The 23,161-nt window shown below is 38.7% G+C and overlaps 1 protein-coding gene across 1 annotated transcript in view; it reads right to left on the bottom strand.

The window, feature by feature from the left end:
* The window catches only part of TMEM163 (transmembrane protein 163), a 108,053-nt gene that overhangs the window by 35,333 nt on the left and 49,559 nt on the right, over positions 1-23,161 (bottom strand). The window contains exons 3-4 of the mRNA XM_042462239.1: positions 13,023-13,066; positions 8,575-8,666 (exon numbers count right to left, since the gene is read on the bottom strand). Of these exons, the coding sequence (XP_042318173.1) occupies positions 8,575-8,666; positions 13,023-13,066 (136 nt within the window). The remainder of the gene's footprint in view (positions 1-8,574; positions 8,667-13,022; positions 13,067-23,161) is intronic.

Genomic DNA, 23,161 nt, shown 5'->3' with positions numbered 1-23,161 from the left:
CACATGAAAAATGTTGGGCCAAAAACAAGAATCTTGCACAACCAAAGCATGTGGCTATTCTTTGCATGTGCAAGGCTGTTTTCAAATTGGCTCCAGGAGCAGAGCTGTGATTTCCCTGGCCACATGGAAGCAGGATCTTAACATGTCCCTTGCTCCTGTAAGCAGCACTGTAATGTTACAGCATCCATACAGAACAGGAGAATGAAATGCAGCACCACTGTGAAGCTGCCTGCTTCACTTTCTGAATCTAGCCTTGGGGTTTGCTGTTGGCCATGCCTTTGCACTCCTAGCTCTGCAAATAATGTTAAGCACTATGTGGCTCCTGTATTACAGCAATATTTTGTTCTAGTCCAACTAAAGATCTAGATGTACTTTATATAATTTAGCTTCGGTGAAAAAGCCATTGTAAGGCACCTATCTATCATCCTGCTGGTTTTCCAGCAAATGTAATGTAATGGCAGTAGTACATCTAAGTGGGTATATTATAAAGCCCTTGGTAATTGCTACTCTCAGTTCAATCTGCTCTGAGCCCACCAGAGATGTGGCAAGAGAATTAAGGATTAAGAAAAAATTAGTGATGCATGCAAATACAATCTGTACAAATGTTTTCATTTAAACCTACCAGTACATGGATATCATGTTGTCTTTTGCATCTCCTGAGCTATATTTAGAAAGATGTCTTTCACATGGCGTTGGAACCAATTTTAGCAGCTCTCTACAAAATTAATTAGTATATTCACTGAACTGTGATGACATTATGCTGAAAAAACAAGATTGTCAATATCAGTCAGATAACTAGCTGGTCGGCTTTGTTAGCTTGGGTTATCTTAGAGTTTGACTGTCAAAACTGTCAGAAAAAAAGGCCTTGTTTTTCTTTTTTAATGTAAGAGCCTTTTTTAAAAAAAACTGTTTGGATTTCAAAACTATAGCTAAAACTATATCAATCAAAATCCACCCATAAGAATTAAGAAGTATTTCATATTCCTACCAAAATCAATGGCACTTTCAGCATGTTTAACTTCTGGCTGGACTGCACCCACAAAACCTTTGATTTATATTTACAACAAAAAAATACTCAGAGTGTCATGCTGTACACCCATTTGGACCATAATGTTTTTACACAAGAAATTTAAACCTTAGGAAGCTATGGATGAAACAAACTGAAAATGTAATGGTTTATATGGGCTTCTGTTGACTGCATTTTTCAAGCTCCTAATGAAAAAGAATCAATGGTGATTGTTAGTTTAGATCCTTTGGGATATTTTATTAAATTACTGAAATATTGTGTGGATGCCATGTTTGCAAGTTCTATTATTATGTCCTTGGCTAGACTGCATTTCTTTAAGCTAAAGAGTTATAATTGTACTCTCCAACATTTAAGACATTTCTATCACATTACTGAAACTAGAAAGAAACAAATGTTTATTCTCTTTTGAATGATGGAGGATCTATAAATAGTGATGTATGGCAGCATTACAGGACAGCTGGAAGGTTGTGGAGTTTGTATCATAGCTTCAGAATATCTGTAAACTCCATTAACACAAACTTTTAAGAAGCTCACATTCAGATAATGTATTTATTTAGCTTATATACATACATGTGCTAAACAGGTAGGTATAGCTAGGTACTGAATGATGGGATGCAGATCAATATCATGTGCTCACAAGGATTAAATGTTATATTTTTTAAAAGGAAATTCAAAATATTCATCAGTTAGAAACAGTAAATATGTTTTCTAATCTAAACATCCTCAATGTTATGTGCAGAATTACAGACGCGATTCTGAGATGGCATTGCTTCTATCATATTCTGACTATATAAAGTAATAGTTAATAAAATTAATACTAATTCCATTGACTTTTATCTTTAGTTCTTGTTTTGCTCATGATTTATGTGGTTATTAGCACTATAATCCAAACCACTGGGATCCAGGGAACTGAGAACCATTAAATAAAATACAAGACTAGTTCACTTACTTAGCATTTCAGCTATCTTTCAAGACTTGATGATCCCAATATAAACAGGATAAAATTCAACATTAAATCAAAACAAATTATGCAGCATTCAAGCAGCTCAGAGACTTCAGCTAGAATAAAATAGTACTGCTCACAACATTGTTGGTAGCCATAATAAGAATGCAAAGGGTCATATTCCATATCAACAGAAGTTTCCAAGTCATCTTCAGAAGCAGTACATTATAGAAGTCCAATCAGGACATAACTATTGCATGCATAACTGAGCTACTATACACTGTTCGCTTGGTGCAGAAAGAGATTCTGAGACTGGGAAACAGCCAAACCCCCATTTATGGGCATTATGTGCCTTTTTAAAATAGTTGTCAAAAAGCTTTGGAAAATTTTTGCACACTTCCTACCTTTTCAAGCTATTATTTGGCTTACTAAGAAAAGGTAATCCCTTATTATAAAGAACTATCCATGAAAACCTTTTAGCTAAAGTAGCCTATACTGCCTATACTGCATTTGGAAAGTATGCATTTTGTCAAATACATTTTATATCCATATTTTTTCTATTTTTCACAAAACAAGGTCAGAAAAGTTGTTAATGCCAATATGCAAGCTAATATCTTGACATGCTATGTATACCTAAAGAAAAAAAACACAATTTTGAGTTTACAATAAAACACATCTATCACATTTACTGTTCTTTCATTTCAAAAACCTCTTATTATGCCCCTTCACAATGCACTGAGCTGAAGGTAATGAAGAACTGGTCACTGTATGTATACACACACACACACACACACACACACATCATCATCATCATCATCATCATCCCTGTTTTCTAGAAATCTGCATGCTTTTTTGCATTTTTCAAAGCATTCTAAGTTCTTTTCAGACATGATAGCTATTTAAATTTCCAAAGCCAGTATAAATACAAGGCATTAATAATAGTTCTGGTCTCTACTTTCAGTGTTTAGCACTGGGATTCTGCCAACAGCATAGCAATGAATAGGAAGACAAAGGAAACAAAAGTTCTCCTTGGTAGGGGGAGATAAGGCCTGAAGTGCAAGTGGTTTAAAAATACACATTAAACAAGAAACAAAGCATGTCTTTTCAAGGTCTGCCAACAATGTCTGTAGTAGTTTTTTATATATAAATATATGTGTTTTGTTCAGTGGTTCCTAAGGTATGTAAAAGGAAGAATCAAACTTACATAATCATAGTGATCCATGTGTATTTGCTTTGGCTTTAGGCTGAAGTGAGCATGATCTAGAGCCCACAGGAACACACCACTTAATTTTAAGCTTCTCAGAAGCTCCTGAGGCCTACAGTATCTCATCTTAGATGCTATTTGAGGTGATCACAAGTGATGAATTATCACTTTTTCTTGTCTCAGGACATTTGGGAAGGGATGGCCTTTTTTGAAATAGAAAGCTGCCCCAAAGAAGAACTGACAGCTCTGCAAAGGGGCTTTTGTTGAATGTTTTAAAAGCTGAAAAACAATATTGGGCCAAGAAATCTGAAGGCTGACAGTTGCAGGCTGTTTGGTGTTGGTCCATGGGAAAGTCCCAAGGGCTGCAGTGAATCTCCCAAAGGACTGCCTGTAGTCCATAGGACTCCCACCCCCACTTTCTGTACATAAGTGTACACAATCACACAACAGAAACACACCCAGGTAAAACATCTATGCAGCTCCACCAGTGAGAACACAATGTTCAATGTCTCTTCTCTCAGTACACACACTAGCAAGTATCATTACAGATTTTGTAAATATGATTCAAAATAGGTTGAAAAAAGCCAATGAGGGCCTCAGATACTGTATAAATGTTAAAAGTGTGCTTCTTAAGCAGATTTAGGTTAAGAAATGTAAGGTCCCAGTATAGCTGCTGTGGCTTCTTTTCAGTAAAGTACCATTCCCTGGATTTGTGGACATTGGTGTGCGTTTCCATCACAACTGGCATTGTGGGGGGAAAGTGTGTTTGGAAACACTGCCTCAAAAGAGACTATGCTAAGACCCCTTCGGGTATTAGCCAACCTAAACCATTCTATTGACAAATACAAACAAAAATCCACCAGTGATACTTTTATAGTGATACTTTTATAGTTGGCCAATAAAGGTATCACTGATGGATTTTTGTTTGTATTTGTTAAATGGCCAACACAGCTACCCCTGAATCAATTTTATTAACAAGAATGAAATTCAGCCACAACCCCAGGGGAGCTAGACATGCTGCTTTTAATCTCTTGTGTGGCTTTTTAATCAATAGCAAGCATGGGAATAGGTGGAGGAGTGAACAGAATAGATACCCTAGCATAGCACAATGAGGCTCAAAGTGACAGGATACTACTAATTTTGAAATAAGTTGCAGCTGCCAATCCAATGGCATGTGTATATGAAATGGAAGTGGGCACTGTTCTGCTGATTCGCCTCAGAGAGAAAAAATATCTTGGCTTAACAGCATAACAACTTCTGATCAAGAACAAGATTATGCCAAAGTCAAAGAGCTGCAGCCACCCTCCCTTCCTCATGCCACAATTGACTGGTTTAGATCTTATTTGTCAGGCAGATCTTTTGCAGTGGTCACAGGTGGTCAGACTTCATCCTCTGTTCCCTTATCTGTTGGAGTTCCCCAGGGCTCTGTTCTGGGGCCCCTTCTGTTTTCTCTCTACACACTGTCCTTAGGAAAACTCATCAGCTCCTTTGGCTTTTCCTACCATCTGTATGCCGATGACACCCAGTTGTATCTTTCCACCCCTGACCTTTCTCCAAGGCTTGAACAGCAAGTTTCGTCTTGCCTCACAGCTGTCTCGCAGTAGATGCGCCATCGGCGTTTGAAGCTCAACTTGTCCAAGACAGAGCTTCTTGTCTTTCCTCCTAAGTCCACCCTTCAACACTCCTTTTCTGTCTCTGTGGACAACATTTCTATTCAACCAGTCCAGCAAGCCCGCAGTCTTGGTTTTATCTTTGATTCTTCTCTGTCGTGTACCCCTCAGATCCAGACCACAGCCAAGGCTTGTAGATTCTCTTTATACAATATTGCCAAAATCCGACCATATCTCTCTGCCTCCACTGCCAAGATCCTGGTCCATGCCCTAGTGGTCTCACGACTTGATTACTGTAATGTTCTCCTGGCTGGGCTTCTTCTTTCTCACCTCCTTCCTTTAATTTCTGTCCAGCATTCAGCTGCACGCATTATCACTTCCACCCACTGCTCTGATCACATCTCTCCTGTGTTGGCATCCCTTCACTGGCTCCCCCTCCCTTTCCGCATTCAGTATAAACTCTTGCTGTCGACATTTAAAGCCCTCCATGGACTGGCCCCTCCTTACTTATCAGACCGTATTTCTCCTCACCTTCCCACTAGGGCCCTCCATTCTGGTAGTCAAGGTCTGCTGTCCCAGCCCAGGATTTCCTCTGCCCCATCTCAGATTCGCTACTTTTCACTTGCTGCTCCTCACTCCTGGAACCTTCTTCCCCTACAAGCAAGAGCCATCACTTCTTTAACCAGCTTCAAAACGGAGTTGAAGACCATCCTGTTCAGGGCATTTCCAGGCATTGCATAATTGTCACTTGCTATTTGATGTTCTTTTGTTGTCTGTTTTATTGAATCATTTCCTGTATTGCTATGTATTTTATATGTATTATCCTACTAGAGAGGCCCCTTCCCCACCACTTTTCCCTTCCCCTTTTGTGTCGTGTCTTTTTAGATTGTAAGCCTGAGGGCAGGGAACCGTCCAATTAAAAAGATTGTATGTACAGCGCTGTGTAAATTTACAGTGCTTTATAAATAAAGGTTAGTAACAACAACAACAACAACAACAACAACAACAATAATAATAATAATAATAATAAAGTTTAGGCTTCACATGTCTACTTTATTTTTATTTTTAATTGCAACATAAAGGTTGTGGAATTCTCTTCCACAGAAAACAAGGCTGGTTTCTTCTCCGCTTTTCTTCTGGTAGCAAATTAAATGTTTTTTTTTTTAATTGCAACAAATATCTGGTCATTAGTTGATAGTGTAGAAAGGTCTTTTGGTTACTGGCATGTCTAGGAGTGATCATATTACATATTTATTAAACTCATTCTTCTAGCTGCCATTTACTTTCCAGGCAAAGCACAAAATATTGGGTTGTTACCTTTAAAGCCCTACATGGTTTCAGTTGAGGAATCGCCTCTCCCATATAATCCATGCTGTACAATCAACACCGCTGGAGGACATTTTCATTAGTCAGTCAGTGGGATGTGAGAGCCAGCATGGTGTAGTGGTTTGAAGAGACTCCATAGTATTCTGAACTAAGTGGAAATATAGCTAATAAAACTCTGGATTTTTCTTCACCCTGTGTGGCAGGTAGCTCCTCTCTCCCCTGTGCCCACAGAGGTCACAGATGCTTCAAACGACAGATCTTGAGTTCAAGATATATTAACACTACATATACATATACGTTTAACAGGGGTTTGGCCCATTACATCAACCTGTGACATATTCCTCTCACTCTTTGTCCTCTACAAGTAATGTCTGTTTTGTGCTACTGGTTTGTCAGAGTTATTTTACCAACGTAGAACATGAACATATCTCTTATTCTAATGTGTAACCCATGCTGCTATTTAAGCCATTATTAAGAATCAGGTGTGAAGAAGTACACTGTAAAGCCAGACCTGAGTTTTTTCAACAAAGGGTGAATTAGCTGCCATTCCTGCCCTTTCCACAGTCATAAAAAGTCAGTACAGATAGTACAGAGGAATGCCTTCCCCTCAGGAGAATATAGCACTACGGTCTATCATCGGGGACTGGAGGACCAGTTCTAAATCTTACAGCCATTATGAATGAAGGCTACAGGAAACACCAGCAAAATGGAAGGAAAGAACTGTAAGAGTTGTCCCAAGGACCCCAGACTCCCTGTTCATAAATTCCATTGTATTGTTAAGTGCAATCTCTTAGTTGCTGAATTTTGTTTTATTTAATATAATCTAAGAGAGCAAACACATACACACACAAAATAAGGAAAACAATCAAATGTTAGGAATTATTTGTTGTTACTGGTTTGGGTGGTAGGGGTTAATGCATTCAAGAATGGGAGGAGCACTGTCTCACTTTGACTGAATATCCCTAAATATTGGGAAATAGTGGATTATACATGCACAGACAGGTATGGACAGTGCCTCTGCCCATGATCCACATTCATAATGATATTGCTTGACTTCAGTGTTGTTCCATTAGGGGCCTGTAACTGAAAAGAATAAGCCCCCTTTTCCCCCCATAACAAAATAACTAGCTGCACTAGGGTAGCACAACCCCAGAAAAAGGTACAAATTAGATCAAGACTGAGAAACGAACAACACAGAAGTCATGCAATACATTTATAGTCATTTCTTTTCATTTTGAAATGTTCAAATACAGGCTGAAATTCTGCATCAGAGAGATATAGAGTATATGTTTAAATTTTACCTTTTCAGATTATTGGAAGCCTCCTTGAAACCCATTTTGGGGAAAAGATGGGATATAAATCCCATAACTAACTAACTAACTACAATGTTATGCAAATGGAACTATGCATTCCACTCCATCCAGGACTCATCTTTTAGCTACGGCAGCCCCCATTCCACAACCATTTAGTGGCCAGTGGAGGTAAGGGGACATCAGAGAAGCATCTGTCTATGTTTCTGGAGGAGCAGGGTGGTCTTGGCTATTGTCCTCTGGGGGACCAGTGTAACCTCTGGCTACAAGAACATAACTAACAAATTCTCTAATGACACTTGCTCTTCAATGGCTACTAAATTGCTATTGCATAGGGGCTGCAGCAACTAAAAGGTGAATCCTGAATGGACTTTGCTGGTTGCACAAATCTGGTAGAGACCTCTGCAAAAACCACAGAAAAAAAGACTTAGCATGACATAAATTGGTCTTATACCACAGCAAGTCACTAAGAGGATGCCACCCATAGTGAGGGTTGTTTTAAGTGATACTTTCAACATCTGTTGCTTTTTTTGTTCTTTCAATGAGCTCAAGTTGCCTATATTCTCCTCCTTCTCCCCAGTTTATCAACAGCCTTGTGAGAAAGATGAGGCCGAAGGGGAGTGACTGGCCTTTTAAGGTAGAAAATTGAAAGCTAAATGCAACTTTGTTATGAAGTTTTCCTGAGAACAATAGGCAAAAAATAATAGTCCCCTTGCAGCTGAATACCTATTCTAAATCTGGAGCTTAACATAAGAGGCTATATTTGGCCATACACTGCTGAAGGGGGCAGGAATAAGAACTATTGCTGATTGAATATCAATGCTTTTCACACATGCTTTATTTTCTTTTGTTTGCATCTAAGATGCACTTACAGTGGGACACAAAAGAACCAGGAGCAATAAGAACTTCAAACTTCAGGAACACTATGCAGCACCATTCAAAAGGTTAAAAGAATCATTGGTTCATCTGATATTTTTACCTGTCATTCATCAGAGAGGACTTTTATCATAAACAACACTTCTGAATTGTTAGACTTGAGCTCTTAGTTTGCACAGGCCAGGAGCAAACATTTTTTTTAAAAAAAATACCCCTGAGGGGGAAAAATCGAGATTATTTAACTTCAATATGAGGTAAAAGTAGCCATCACTACTCACATGTATTCTCTGTGTGCAGAATGTATGGCAGCTGCATTGCTGTAGCGCCAAAGGACAATCACTGATGACAACACATCCAAAGTGGCATCAAACTGGAAAGATACAAAAGCTATTAATTCAAACTATGCTTAAATCATTATCCTGCTAATTGTACTACCAGACTGCAGACTAATTGGGTATAAATCTTTTGAATTAAAGCAGGGATCAGCACTAGTTAAAATGATCTGATCCTTTTTGTTGTAAAAAAAAACCTACAGAACTCGCTGTTTCAATCAAAGAATTATGATTTTGGTTACAACTGCACTGCAGAAATAATGCAGTTTGACACAGCTTTAACTGCCATGGCTCAGTGATATAGTATCCTGGGAATTATTGTTTGTGGTGGCACCAGAGCTCTCTGACAGAGAAGGCTAAATATCTCACAAAACTACAATTGCCAGAATTCAATAACATTGAGCCATAGTAATTAAAGCATTGCCAAAATGCTTTATTTCTGCAGTGCAGTTGCAACCTTAGTATCCTTCCCCATACCAACAACATGATCCCATGTTTGCTACTATATATTAATCTATTTTTAAAAGAATCAAAGAGTTCCATAAAAATGAAATCTACAAGAAGAAATCAAGAAATCAGAAGAAAAGAACACTTTATGAAATGTAAATCTCTTGACACTATGTCAATTCACATGGGGCATTTTATCAGGATAAAAGACCTTTTTGGATACATGACAATGGCAAGTGTTGCCAATTTACCCTGTTATGATGAAATGACAAAGAGTCATTTGTTCATTGTTATGAAACTGCCTCTAACACCCTCCAGTTAACCAATAAAACATTATTAAAGAGTGCATACATACCACACAATTATAGCACAATTATACCATTTTACCTGCCACAGTACCTACTACTGTATACAGAATTCCATCATTTATAATTTTATGGGTTACTTAGAATTCTGTGCCAAAGAATTTGTGTGCTGTAGTTCAACTGATGTAGTTAAGTACCTCAGAAAACTACATATCCCAGAATTCCACAGGGCAGAAGCATGGTTAACTTACACCATAATGATATAATTATGTGGTGTGGATATACTTCGAAACAAAACAACAAAAATCTTGTGGGATCTTTAAGACAGACAGAATTATCATAATGTGAGCTTTTGTAGATTACACAACATAGACAGGGTGCATACAGTATACACCTGAAGCTCTAAAATAATACTCCATTTATCTGAGGAAGCTGATTGTGATCCACTAATAAATGTTATAGGGTTAAAGGTGCTACAAGATGATCTGATATATTTATACAGATATGGTACTGTATGTATGTGGGCAGGGATCATGTCTATGGAAAGCTGATATTCATCTTCACTCATCTGAAATGGGCCTTAAGCATTTGCCTTTTGTAAGAAGAGACAGACTAGATCAGAAGAACACATATGTTGCAGTTGTCTACTTTACCCTTGCAAGCAGGTAAGAAAGTTATTGTGTCTGTTTCCAGAAACTGGTAATCAGCAGTTTACTGATTCTACACAAAACTTCTGTTAGTTCATCTGGCTAACAAATTGTTGATCGGAGCTGGAGGAGGGGGGGTTAATTTTGGACTACCACTCCCCAAATAGGAAACACCCCAGAGGACAGGATCAAAATTCAAAATGACCTGAATAAACTAAAAAGTTGGGCCACAGCTAACAAAATGAACTTCAACAGGGAGAAATGTAAGTTACTGCACTTAGGGCGGAAAAATGAAATGCACAGATACAGGATGGGTGACACCTGGCTGAATGAAACTACATGTGAAAGGGATCTGGGAGTCCGAGCAGACTGCAAGTTGAACATGAGTCAACAGTGCGATACGGCAGCTAAAAAGGCCAATGAAATTTTAGGTTGCATCAATAAAAGTACAGTATAGTGTCTAGATCAAGGGAAGTAATAGTTACACTGTATTCTGATTTGGTCAAGCCCCACCTGGAATATTGTGTCCAGTTCTGGGCGCCACAATTTTAAAAGGATGTTGAAAAACTGGAGTGTGTCCAAAGGAGGGCGACTAAAATGGTGAAAGGTCTGAAAACCATGTCCTATGAGGAACGATTTAAGGATCTGGGGATGTTTAGCCTGGAGAAAAGAAGATTAAGAGGTGATATGATAGCCCTGTTTAAATATTTAAAGGGATGTCATATTGAGGAGGAAGCTAACTTGTTTTCTGCTGCTCCAGAGACTAGGACCCAGAGCAATGGATGCAACCTCCAGGAAAAGAGATTCCAGCTCAACATTAGGAGGAACTTCCTGACAGTAAGGGCTGTTCAACAGTGGAACACACTCCCTTGGAGTGTAATGGAGTCTCCTTCCTTGGAGGTCTTTAAGCAGAGGCTGGATGGCCATCTGTCGGGGATGCTTTGACTGAGAGTTCCTGGGCAATACAGTCATCCCTCCATATTAGTGGCTTTGATATTTGCGGATTTGATTATTCACGGATTTAATTAATATGTTCTCTGTAGGACTGTCTAGGTCCTCCAGTGCAACTCTGTGATCAACTTTAACTAAAAGTTGCACTGAAAGACCATTTGTAGCTACTCCAGTGCCATCCTATGGTCAGTGTATGTTGGACATTGACCACAGAGTTGCACTGGAGGACCTAGAGATTCCTAGAGAGGTGTCCTCTCAGGTAAAAACAGTGTTCTTGTTATCTGCGGTTTTTCCATATTCACGGGGGTCTGGTTCCCCTAACCCTAGCGAATATGGAGGGACAACTGTACATGAAATTCACGCAAATTCTTCGGCACAGAATTCTAAGTAACCCATAAAATTATAAATGATGGAATTCTGTATAGTGGAGCAAGTGGTGGGCTGGTCCACAAGCCATCAGCTGCTGGTCCCTGACAAGTTTTCAGAAAGAAAGAAAAAAGTGTAACCAATGGGCACAAATGTGATACTGTCACATGGAGGGGGGGTTGCCAGCTCCTCACATCAGAGAACTGTGATACACCAAAGTAATGGATGTAAAGTATATCAACACCATACTAATCTACTTTTGAATGGTAGCATTAGTGCTCCGAAGCATAAAATCCCAAGTACTTGAGCAAACTACAAATTTGAGGATTCAATAGGTTAGAGCCATGGTAGTTAGCATAGATATTTTCCACATTTCTACAACATGAGTCAGATATGAGTCAGGGTAGTCAGAACTCGGCTAAAAGAATTTCTGGACAGGTTTCCACCTTAACATAGCATCCAGCTATGTATGAAATCCTATACCTTGTATTCTGGTATGGGTATGTAGAAGCAGAGATGTAAAATTTCAAGAAATGTTGAAACCATAAAGGGATTTTTTTGGGGGGGGGGCTTGTTTCTTTGTTTATTCAGGAAAAAAGGAAAATTCTTTGATTTTTTTTTTTAAAATCCAACATTTGTGCACTTTACAGATAAAAAGTTAATGTATTACTTAAGGTACATGAAATGCAATATTTATAACTTGGCTTTGAATAAAAACATCACATGTGTATATTAAAGGTACAGTTTATTCAAAAAATAATTAATAATTTAATTTACTTTACTTTTCAACAGTGGAACAGATTCCCTTAGAGAGGATTGGCTTTAATTCTTGAGGGTCTTTAAGCAGAGGTGTGATGGGAATATTTCATGAGTGTTTTAACTGTGTTCCTGCATGGCAGGGGTTGGACTAAATTGCCCTTGTAAGTCCCTTCCAACTCTTAAGATTCTATAATTAAGATCCTGAAGTACAATGAACACCTACACTATAAAGAGTCTCTTTGCTTTTGCCAATTTATGAGGGGACGTAAAGGGAGGGAAAGTGAAAGTTGAATAAGCAACCAACATTATAAAATGAAGTACATTATTTTGTTTGCTCTAGTCTTACACAGGGCCAAGCAGGTAAAGAAAGGGACTGTTAATATATCTTTACTCTGTCTTATCTTAAATATTTTATTCCTCATTCTAAAAGGAAATTGTATAATCTGTTTTTTTCTGGAAAAAATGCTTAAGGGCAAAAAAAGAGAAAGTAATGGGGATCCCCCCCCCAGTTTTTTCCAGATTGTTCTGGGCCTTCCCATCCCTACATAGAGGTTTTTGCTAGAGGTTTTCTCTAGCAAAAACCTCCCACTGAACTAGACACTAGCACTCTCTAGCAGAGAATTTCTTTACCAAACTAATAAAAATGTTCCCAAACTGCTATAACTTTATAATGTACATATACTGAAAGTTGGAGAAAAGTGCTAGTTTCATGTCCAATCTCTTTTGTTTTAAGACATTAAAGAGATGATAGAAATATAGAATGCAAGAGATCAATACTGTAATTTCATGTACTATTTCTCTATTGAATCAAAATTCTTTCATTTTGAACTGGTAGTCCTTGTGACATCTACAGTGGAATAAGAAAATGATCTAGTCCAGGAGAGTCTACAATATATACTTCAGTTGGGTGATTACTTACAGCAAATCCAAATGATGAAGCACTGTACCTCATTACGGAGACAGCTAAAAGAAAAGAGATGTTTTAAAAAATCTTTCTGTGTATTAAAGTAAGAAATGCAATATGAAGAAACTAACCAACGAAATCAGAGTGTATTCATTAGCAGTAATACTACACTGAACTTTTGTAGCCATAAGAAGAACAGACTGTCACTTATAGGAGATGTACAGGAAAACATTTCCCCCCAAGAAATGTGTATAAAACAGGAGCTAACCACATGTGTGCGTAACAGTGCCACAATGCTTCTTAACAAAACAAAAACAGTAAGCCACTTCAAATTAATTCACAACAGAATGGAAATAGAGGATGGATGCCAAGCTTAATTCATCCTCCCTCGATGTCCTTCACCTATGTTCTTCTCCCTCACTGCTTAAATACCTTGGTTCCTAGAACAAGTTAGTCATCTTTTTTTCAAAACCCACATATTGCAATTTAAAATACTTAACAAAAATACAAAGCACTTTAAATTAACAAAAACAATAAACTCAAAATAGTGAGAAAAAAACCTAAAAGCCTTAAGGCAATATTTAACAATCATTTAAACCAGTAAAGGGTTTCTTAAAAAGCTATTGAGAGATCCAGCAGAAAATTGACATTCACTTCCTATCAGCTACCACTGCAACACACACAATTTCTCTCTAAGCTGCCTCTGAATTCATATTAAAGTGGATCCAGAACACTAGTTTTATCCAGGAAAGGTTGCAACTGGTTAGTGGATATGCACTTCATCAACTTAACCTATGAAAAGCAAGATTTGAGTCTGATCAGAAATGCATTGAGCTAATTACTAATTCCAGTTAGAGAAGATTGGTTGAATCAAGAGAATGTACACAAGTGCTGACTTACAAAGTTCCCATTGATTCATTGGGTCTATTCTAGTTGTGAGCAGGAAGTGAATTTAGGCCAATAACATTTAGGTTTTTTAGGTGATAAAATTCCTACTTTAAAGGATATCAGGTAACACACCCTCCTCCAAAAGCTATATTGATTGACAGAGGCACAGTTTAACTATGAACAGCAAATTCCATATTGATGACTGCCGATATAGTTCCAAAGGATTCACACATGAGAGACACCATAATGTAGTGGTTTGAGTGTTGGACTTGGACACTGGGATTCAAGGATTCAAATCTCTGTTCAGCCAAGGAAACCTTGGGCAAATCACACTTTCTCAGCCTCAGAGGAAGGCAAAGGCAATCTGTGCCATCCCCTCCCTCCAAACAAATTCTGCCAAGAAAACCCATATACATTCTCCTTAGGGTCACCGTAAGTCAAAAATGACTTGAAGGCACATAACAACAACAAACGTCATACAAACCTTTAAGCCACAAAAGCTAAACACAATAGCTATAGAGGGCATCTAAGGTATGGATGGTGAAGCATGGTTGGGTGGTGAACATCTCACCATGGTTGACAACTCCTTCTCAAGACCCTGAATAAGATTTGCAGAAGACATTTTGTCACTTAGAGCAAAAGACACGGCAGCATTCCCTTCACTTCATGTACTGAAGCTAACTGGACTGGCAGTGGTAACTCCTATTATGGTCAGTAAAATCTGCATGAACTAAAACACCATTTTGTGTTACACCATTTTGACTTCAACTCTGTGCTCTGAATTGTTCACACTTATTTGGGAACAATAAATATCAGTTAAGATAAATGTTTTGCTATTCTGAAGTGGTTTAAAGAAAAAAGAGAGAGAATAACAACAAGATGGGGAACACAATCTCTTTTTTCTGAAATGAAGATGCAGCCTGAGGAATAAGAATACTGTGAAGAGTTGTTGAGTCCAGCAAGATCCAGGCATTTGTCCTGTGCAACCGATAGAGGCAATACCCAATTATCAGCTTCTCCACATTCTATGGAAAATGGGAGTCACTTTAAGGAATCCGTACTTCTCTTCTTTCAAAGATACTGACATGCTTTGATAATGTGCTCATATATTATGTAGTGGAAGTGAACTAAGCTACACCCAGCTAACAAGGGGTTAATTTATCAGTTACAATGCCAGAGGGATCTGAAATTTGGAACCTCTCAGTCAGAGAGAGGTGGGGAGAGAGAATAAGAGGCTCTAAGACAGACATAAGCACCATGGGAAGCTAAAGCCTCTGACATCAGGACAGGCTTCTCTTCAAGTTCAATGGAATATTTATCAATATTTTATCTCAAAAATAACTGTGCATAGGACTGCAAATTGCAGTCTTAACATTTTTCTCTTGACAGCTGTCTGCAGAAAGAGTAAACAATTGGAAACTAAAAATAGAGGCAACAAAGAAGATTCAATCTGTCACTGTCTCTAATGACGAAAATTGTACAGAATCTATTTCAAAGGTTTTCCAAAACTTAATTCAAATGTTACTTATATACTCTGATCCACACAGAGAGCAGGTTGTTACAGGAAAAAAATTGTCCAATAAATTCCCATGTACAAACAAACAAACAAATCTTAGAGAATTTTTTTTTAAAAAACCCACCCTGCTCCTTGACCAAGCTCATCAGCAGCATAACATTTAGCAACCTTTAGTACAACTGTATTGTACAACTGTATTGGATTAGATTTCCCCTTTCATGCATGAATATTCCAGTTAGTCTTGTATTGAAACTAGATAGTTATGAAAGCTGCATGAGTCCCACCCCAAATTTCTCCCTTTCTTTGTAACATCTGCTAACACAAATGCAGAACATGATAGCCTAAATCCAATGTTATGCTAACTCGCATCTGTTGGTGTGATGGGACTTTCTCCCTGCGGTCCTCTGCACCACCTGAAAATCTGCTGTAGAGCATTTCCCACCCTCTGGAACAGGGTTTCAGGTCTTGGGGTAATGCAAGAAAGAAATCATCCAGTAGCAGTTCTGTTAGTGGAAAATAAACACTGCATCCTCTTGAACCAGAGTTAAATCAGTTGTGACACAGATAGGATAGGCATATACATTCTCTGTCCTAAACATCAGTTGGTCAGAATACTGGAAATGTGTGCTAAATATAAAATATCCACCATTTTTTATTTGTTAGTCTGTTTTTACTCTCATTTGTCAAGAGGCAACAGTAATTTGTTTCATGTTCTTACCAATTAGATATCAACCAATTAGTTCCATGCTCAAGACATTTATATCACCTCATATTTATTCAACTGCACAATTTATCAGATGTGTATACCTGGCAATGCAATATTGCACATCACAAGAAAGAGAGTATGGTGTTTAACGGCATAAAAACAGAGATATTATTTTAAAACATGTACCTATATAAAGCTGTTTTAAAAAGTATAGCATTCATTGCCCGGGTTGCATCCATGTACATTTCTCTTGACAGATTTTTTTGTATTGTATAAAGTCAATACAGTTTTTATAAATATTTGAAAAGATCCATTCCACATTCATACACAAAGCACTCTGAAACTAGATGGATTGATCTTTTCTTTCTAATTCCACCCTTCATTCTCTCACCAGCATTTTTAAAAAGGAGATGTTCTCATCTCACAAATGAATTAACCGGTAGAATTTGGTTGTATCTTGCACAAACTAGCTACATAAAGAACTCAAGAAGTGTTTGCCTTTTGGTACCACAGACAGCAACAGCAGTACAAAGTATAGGCAGATATACAATAGCAGCAATACAGAAACCTAGAGGGAAAGCTAGTTCAGATGATCATGACCCCAGAGCATCCTTTCAGATTTATCTCAGTTATCAAAGGCTCGAGAAAGGTGAAGCTGCAAATGCAGCAAAACAATAGATGTAACATGACCATATCCAGCACAGCAGATGTCATCACCACAGAATGTCTTTGTCAGTAATACATAGCACACTTTTTGTTAGTAACATACAACACGGATGGTGTGGCACAGAACATAACAGTTCTACATTTCTGTGTGATGTATGGTAACTGTGCTATTTTTTTAATTAATAATAATAATAATAATAATTTGTTTTATTTATATACCGCTATTCCAAAGATCATAGCGGTAAACAGCAATTAAGCTAATTAGCAAGTAAGCTAATTTGCCCCCAACAGTCTGGGTACTCATTTTAGCGACCTCGGAAGGATGCAAGCCTGAGTCGAGCTTGGGCCCTTTTGCTGGTCTTGAACTCGCAACCTTGTGGTTTTGAGTGAATGGCTGCAGTACAGGCATTTAACCACTGCGCCACCAGGGCTCCATAAGTATACTTTTAAGTATACTTTTACTTATATTGTATGACCAGCAACATGTGACCTGTAACACCCTTATTCAAATTCTCCTATTCTCGGCTTTTTTTCACAAGGTTGCACTCTTCTCAGAACAGATTTTATTTATTCATAGATTTTCATCGCATTTCCTTTTAATGACTGAGGTGGCATAAAAAAATAACTAAAAATAAGGAAAAATCTGTGTCACAACAAATGTGCACTGCAAGAAATTAAATATCAATGTGGTATTGTGTGCCTTCAAGTCATTTCTGACTTATGTCAGAGGCAAACCTATCATGGGGTTTTCTTGGTAAGTTTTTTCAAGGGGGTTGACATTGCCTTCCTCTGAAGCTGAGAGAGTGTGACATGCTCAAGGTCATCCAGTGGGTTTCATGGCCAAGTGGAATTGAATCTTGGTCTCCAGAGTCCTATCCAACACTGAAACCACTGTGCCATGCTGGCTCTCTATAGATAATCACAATTTAGGCCACAATTCACTAACAGAGGCCTGTTACAGACAGCCAAAATAAAGCTGCTTCGAGTCACAGTGGAGGTATGGTGATTCAATGATGCATGCGTCCTAAGAGTCCAGAAGTCACACCAAAGCCACGCTCGGACTGCTCAAAATGGTGGTATTTAACCCCACACAGACTATCCAAAATATATGAAAATGTCAAAGGGAAATGTTGCAAATGTGAAATGCAAGTGGGGACATTCTATCATATGTGGTGGACGTGACCGAAGGTGAATAAATTCTGGAAAGATGTACACAAATGTATACAAGAAATACTAGAATTGGATTTCCCATCAACACCAGAATTATATCTTTTAAACATGGTGAAAAAATAAAGAAATAAGGAAAACGCTGAAACCAATATTATACTTAATAACATCTGCCAGAATAGTATTAGCTAAGCAATGGAGAAGAAAAGAGATGCCATGTATCGACGACTGGCTGAGAAAGGCATTAGACACTATACAAATGGATAAAATAACACTCTCAATGAGAGAAGAGAATATGGATGAAAACTGTATGTGGGAATCTTTACTATAATATTGTAAAAAAGATGGACAATATAAATAACTCATAAAGAAGCGAAAAGATTAAATTAATACATAGTTTTAGCAACTATCTAGAAAAAAATTGGAAGATGTGAGATAAAGAAATGAGAAAACAGATTTGAGAAATAATGCATCTAGGCTGTAAGTAAGCTATAGCAACAACAGTAAGGGAAAAAATTGGGGAGGGGAAGGGAAGAGATTAATGAGATTTATATGGAAGAGGATGTTATTGAAATCTGTGTCTCTTTTTTCAAAAAATGTAAATATATATTAATAAAGGTTATAAAAAAAGTAACTGCATGATTTATGCATGCACTTGATGAAAACACATAATCCAATCAATAGCCAATTGTTACCATTAACCCTTAAATGCATACATGACTACAGGCCCAAACAGATGGGTCAAATGAAGTGGTTTCCGGTCACTTTGGAAGCATGCTGTTTAAATGACGCATGCCCCCAAAGTAGCCAGAAGCCACACCCCAGTCCTTAGGACTTTAAGAAAAAGGAACCAGGATAGTCTGACCCCTAGCGGTGCCAGTCAGCCCCTGCGCCCATGGCCCACCTTGGGACAATGGGGTTCCTCCCCATTTCCAGCCAGAGCTGATTCGGGTTACTCTTTCATGCCCATTTGTTACACCCCTTCATGCTCAAGCTTCATAGTGTTATTCTGCAGCAAAAAGAACATGTATTGTAAAGATTGTTGGATTTTACTAAATATCATCAATAGCAATTAACATTTATAGCACATCGCTACGTAATTATCATAGTGAGAAAATAGTGTCCTTATACTTACAGCAATATGCCTTACCTCAGCAGATTTTTTTAAATCAGATTTTTAGTCAGCCTTCGTTTGCATATTTCAGTCTATGTGCAGGACACATAGGAAAACAGCAAGCATAATAAACTCAGCTTAAACCTTTTGCTTGCTCCAACTAGTATATCCACTGAATCAATTGGACTGGGTTCCTTTCATTCAATGGGTCTCATCTAGTTGGGATTAGCCATTGGATATAGGCCTTTAGGCCTACACCTTCTTTTCAGAGTTCTCTCTCAATAGCTGACAAACCAAAATTGACATTTTTAAAAGAGTACTGTTTGTTGTTAAGACAGAAAGCAGTTTCTTCATTCATTTCTAAGAGGAAACCCAGGAGTTTCCATCATATACGGTATGTATCACAGAATCGTAGAGTTGGAAGAGACCACAAGGGCCATCCAGTCCAACCCCCTGTCATGCAGGAACTCATAATCAAAGCACCCCCAACAGTTGACCGTCCAGCCTCTGTTTAAAGACCTTTAAAGAAGGAGACTCCACCACACCCTGAGGGAGTGTGTCCCACTATTGAACAGCTCTTATTGTCAGGAAGTTTCTCCTAATGTTGAAGTGGAGTCTCTTTTCCTGTAGCTTGCATCCATTGTGCCAGGTCCTATTCTATGGAGCAGCAAGATTGCTCCATCCTCAATATGACACCCCTTCAAATACTTAAATAGGGCTATCATATCACCTCTTAACCATCTCTTCTCCTGGCTAAACATCCCCAGCTCCCTATGTCTCTTTTCATAGGGCATGGTTTCCAGACCCTTCACCATTTTGACCACCCTCCTTTGGACACGCTCCAGCTTGTCAACATCCTTTTTGACAACAATGTTACAGACAGCTTGCAATCACTGAATGACTCATGCAAAACAGGGAATGCAGTTACTTTGCTATGGTGGGTTGAATCAGCTTGCTCAAAGCTTCAGAGCACTTGAAAGAAACAAAACAATTCAAAGGAAATTATTCAGTAGATCGCATAGCTTGATTTATCAAGTTTAAATATGTGAAGTTCAACAAAATACAGTGGGCCCTTGCTTTACATGGGGGATCTGTTCTGCAACCCCCCCTGCGTAAAGCAAAAAAAGTGTATACTTGAGCCCCATTATATCCAATGAGGCTCATGCTCACTGTGTGGCCGTGCGAGCCATTCATGAGCCCCATTGGATATAATGGGGATCGTGCCCACCGCACAGCAATGTGTGCACACCGAGCATTCGCCCGCTTCCCAGGCGAATGCTCGGTGTGCTGAAAGCTGCCTATATGGAGCACGCGTATGGCGCGGGCTCACTGTACAATATTAGAGTCTGGCGCCCAAATTAGGACTGAACAGACTGGATGAAAGAAGCTCCCACTATGGTCTGTTTCCCAGTTGTTCAAAATGAACCTAATTGTCTTGTGCAGGGGGTTTTCTGCAAGGCAACAAAACTAAGCTCACGAGAAAGGCTAATGCTGTTCTTCCCTTGTTTGACTCTCCACATCCTCCCATACTTTGTGTTCAGGGGCTGAAACGATTTGTGTTTAAATAATTTGTGACCATTGTCATAGATTTACTGAATATACTCATGTATAAGTCTAGAAATGTAGGTTAAAAAGTGACCCAAAAAACCTAAGTCGACTTATCCACAGCTCAATGTAAGTACTGTACCTTAACTCATCCATCCATCCATCCAACCAGCCAACCAACCCCTGGTGAAAGGCAAGAGTTTACTCTGCCCTGGAAGTACTGACCCCCTCTACTGTCTCATTCATCCATCCATCCATCCATCCATCCATCCATCCATCCATCCATCCTTTAGTATGAATACAAATAGTTGTGCCTGCTGGAATTTTGTAAGTTCTTTGGCATTGTGAAGTTGAAGACTTTCATGGCTGGCATCCACAGTTTTTTGTGGGGTTTTGGGGCTATGTGGCCATGTTCTAGAAGAGTTTATTCTTGACGTTTCACCAGCAACTGTGGCTGGCATCTTCAGAGAATGCTGACCTGGAAGAGAGTGGTTAAATGTATATACAGTGTGATCCTAGGTAAGGAGGAGTGATTCCCATGTTAATCTGTGTATTGTTCTGTTGTTGATGCTTCTGTCCAAGCATACTCCTCAGGGTAGGAGTATATGCAAAGAGGATTAGTGTCTGCTAATTGGTGATCATTGTCTGCTGGGAAAGCCCCTGACTCTGAATGGTTTCCCATTTGCTGAGCCCTGGTTTTGATGTTCTTCAGGACTGGTAGTCAAACTTTATTTAGTTTAAGGGTTCTTCTTTCCTGTTGAAGTTGTCCAAGTGTTTGTGGATTTTAATGGCTTCCCTGTACATTCTGATCTGATAGTTGTTAGCATGGTCCAAAATTTCAGTGTTTTTAAACAGCATTTTGTGCCCAGGGTGGTTTGTGACATGTTCTGCTGCTACTGATTTTTCTGGCTGACCCAGTCTGCAGTGTCTCTCATGTTCCTTGATTCTTGTTTGCACACTGCGTTTGGTGGTTCCTATGTAGACATGGTATGCGGTAAACTCCTGTGGCTGTGAGAGGGTCTCTCCTGTCTTTCGCTGAGCATAGCATTTGCTAGATTTTCTTGGTCGGTTTGTAAACCATTTGTAGGTTGTGTTTCTTCACCACTTTGCCTATTCTGTCTGTGACTCCTTTGATTATTTCCTATGGGGCTCGAGCATAGGTGGATTTTCCCTTATGCGGGGGGATCAGGAACGAATCCCCTGCGTAAGGAGAGGGCCCACTGTAAATATAATTTACATATAATATAAATAATAAGACAAGGTGACTAAACTGAGGCCATCATACTTTGGCCACATCATGAGAAGTCATGCTTCACTAGAAAAGACAATAATGCTACTAAAGGTGGAGGGTGGTAGAAAGAGGGTAAGAAAGAGAGTATATATACTTACTCTGTGTGTGTGTGTGTGTGTGTGTGTGTGTGTGTGTATACAGGGCAAATTTGAGACTAGCAAGATCTGTGGTGGATTTCCCTACCATCCCTACTCATAATATGATTGGAGGCTATGAGTCCCAGTCCTCCACCAACATTACCCAGGGGTGCTCCCATCATTATTAGGCATGATGAATTGGTTTGTTCCAGACAGCAAATGCTGGTTTCCATTGCATTGTCAAGTTCAATTTGCATTTAATTCAGTTTATGTTTTATCACAAGGGGACGAGTGGGAAAATGACAGATTTTTCTCCCTCACGCATCTAAATGTGTAGGGCTGCTTCTTCATTAAACAGAGAACTTGAACGTATTAACAGAAGGCTTTTCAAATATTGGCCCTGTCATTTATCAGATAAGGAGGTTCCTCCTTGCCTCCTTATTCAAGATTACCTGGGAAACACCTTTGAAAAAGAAGATACATGAGCACTCAAGCTTGTGTATATAAATCTGTCAACTGAGGTAACATTTCAAGAATTTGATGAACTGGACAGAAGTCATGAAAACTTATGCCATAATATGCCATGTGTTAGTCTTTGAAGTCCCACAACCTGATAAAAGGGCCAGCAATTCATTACACATATTAGCATATATATTGGTATTCTCAAAACAAGACACCCAGTTTTAACGTCCTACTATTTCTTCTACTTTATTGTTTGCAATATGAGATGGCATAAATAAAGTAACATACTAAGAATAATTCAAGTGATGCCTTGAAGTTCATTTAAGTGTCAGCATCTCTGGACTTGACAAATGAGTATACTAATGTATAATGTTTCCTATGCTGTGATTTTAGTTTGTTTGCTTAGCTACAATGCTTGACACTGAAGGCATAAAAAAATATATATCAAATGGTATTTTACTTTTTAGCCAGCATTGGATCTAATGCTGGGTGAAAAGATTCTGCTTTAAAATAATTGTGTAACTATGGAAAAGCATTCTGATGGTATATTTTTAAAAAATCAAGGGTGCCTCCTTTATTCATTCCCAATGTGCCATATTTGCAACGTCCCTTTCTCAGTAGTTAAAAGACTGAATCTGCTCAGCCTGCCATCCAAGTGAGACATTGGTCCAGAGTCCCTCAGTGACGTAATACTGCAGGCTCCAATGATCTCTTCTGGCTCC

Source organism: Sceloporus undulatus, chromosome 1 (genome assembly GCF_019175285.1).
Source record: "Sceloporus undulatus isolate JIND9_A2432 ecotype Alabama chromosome 1, SceUnd_v1.1, whole genome shotgun sequence".
Taxonomy (NCBI): Eukaryota; Metazoa; Chordata; class Lepidosauria; order Squamata; family Phrynosomatidae; genus Sceloporus; species Sceloporus undulatus.
Note: the sequence above shows the minus strand (reverse complement) of the source record. Positions and strands in the feature narration are given on the sequence as shown.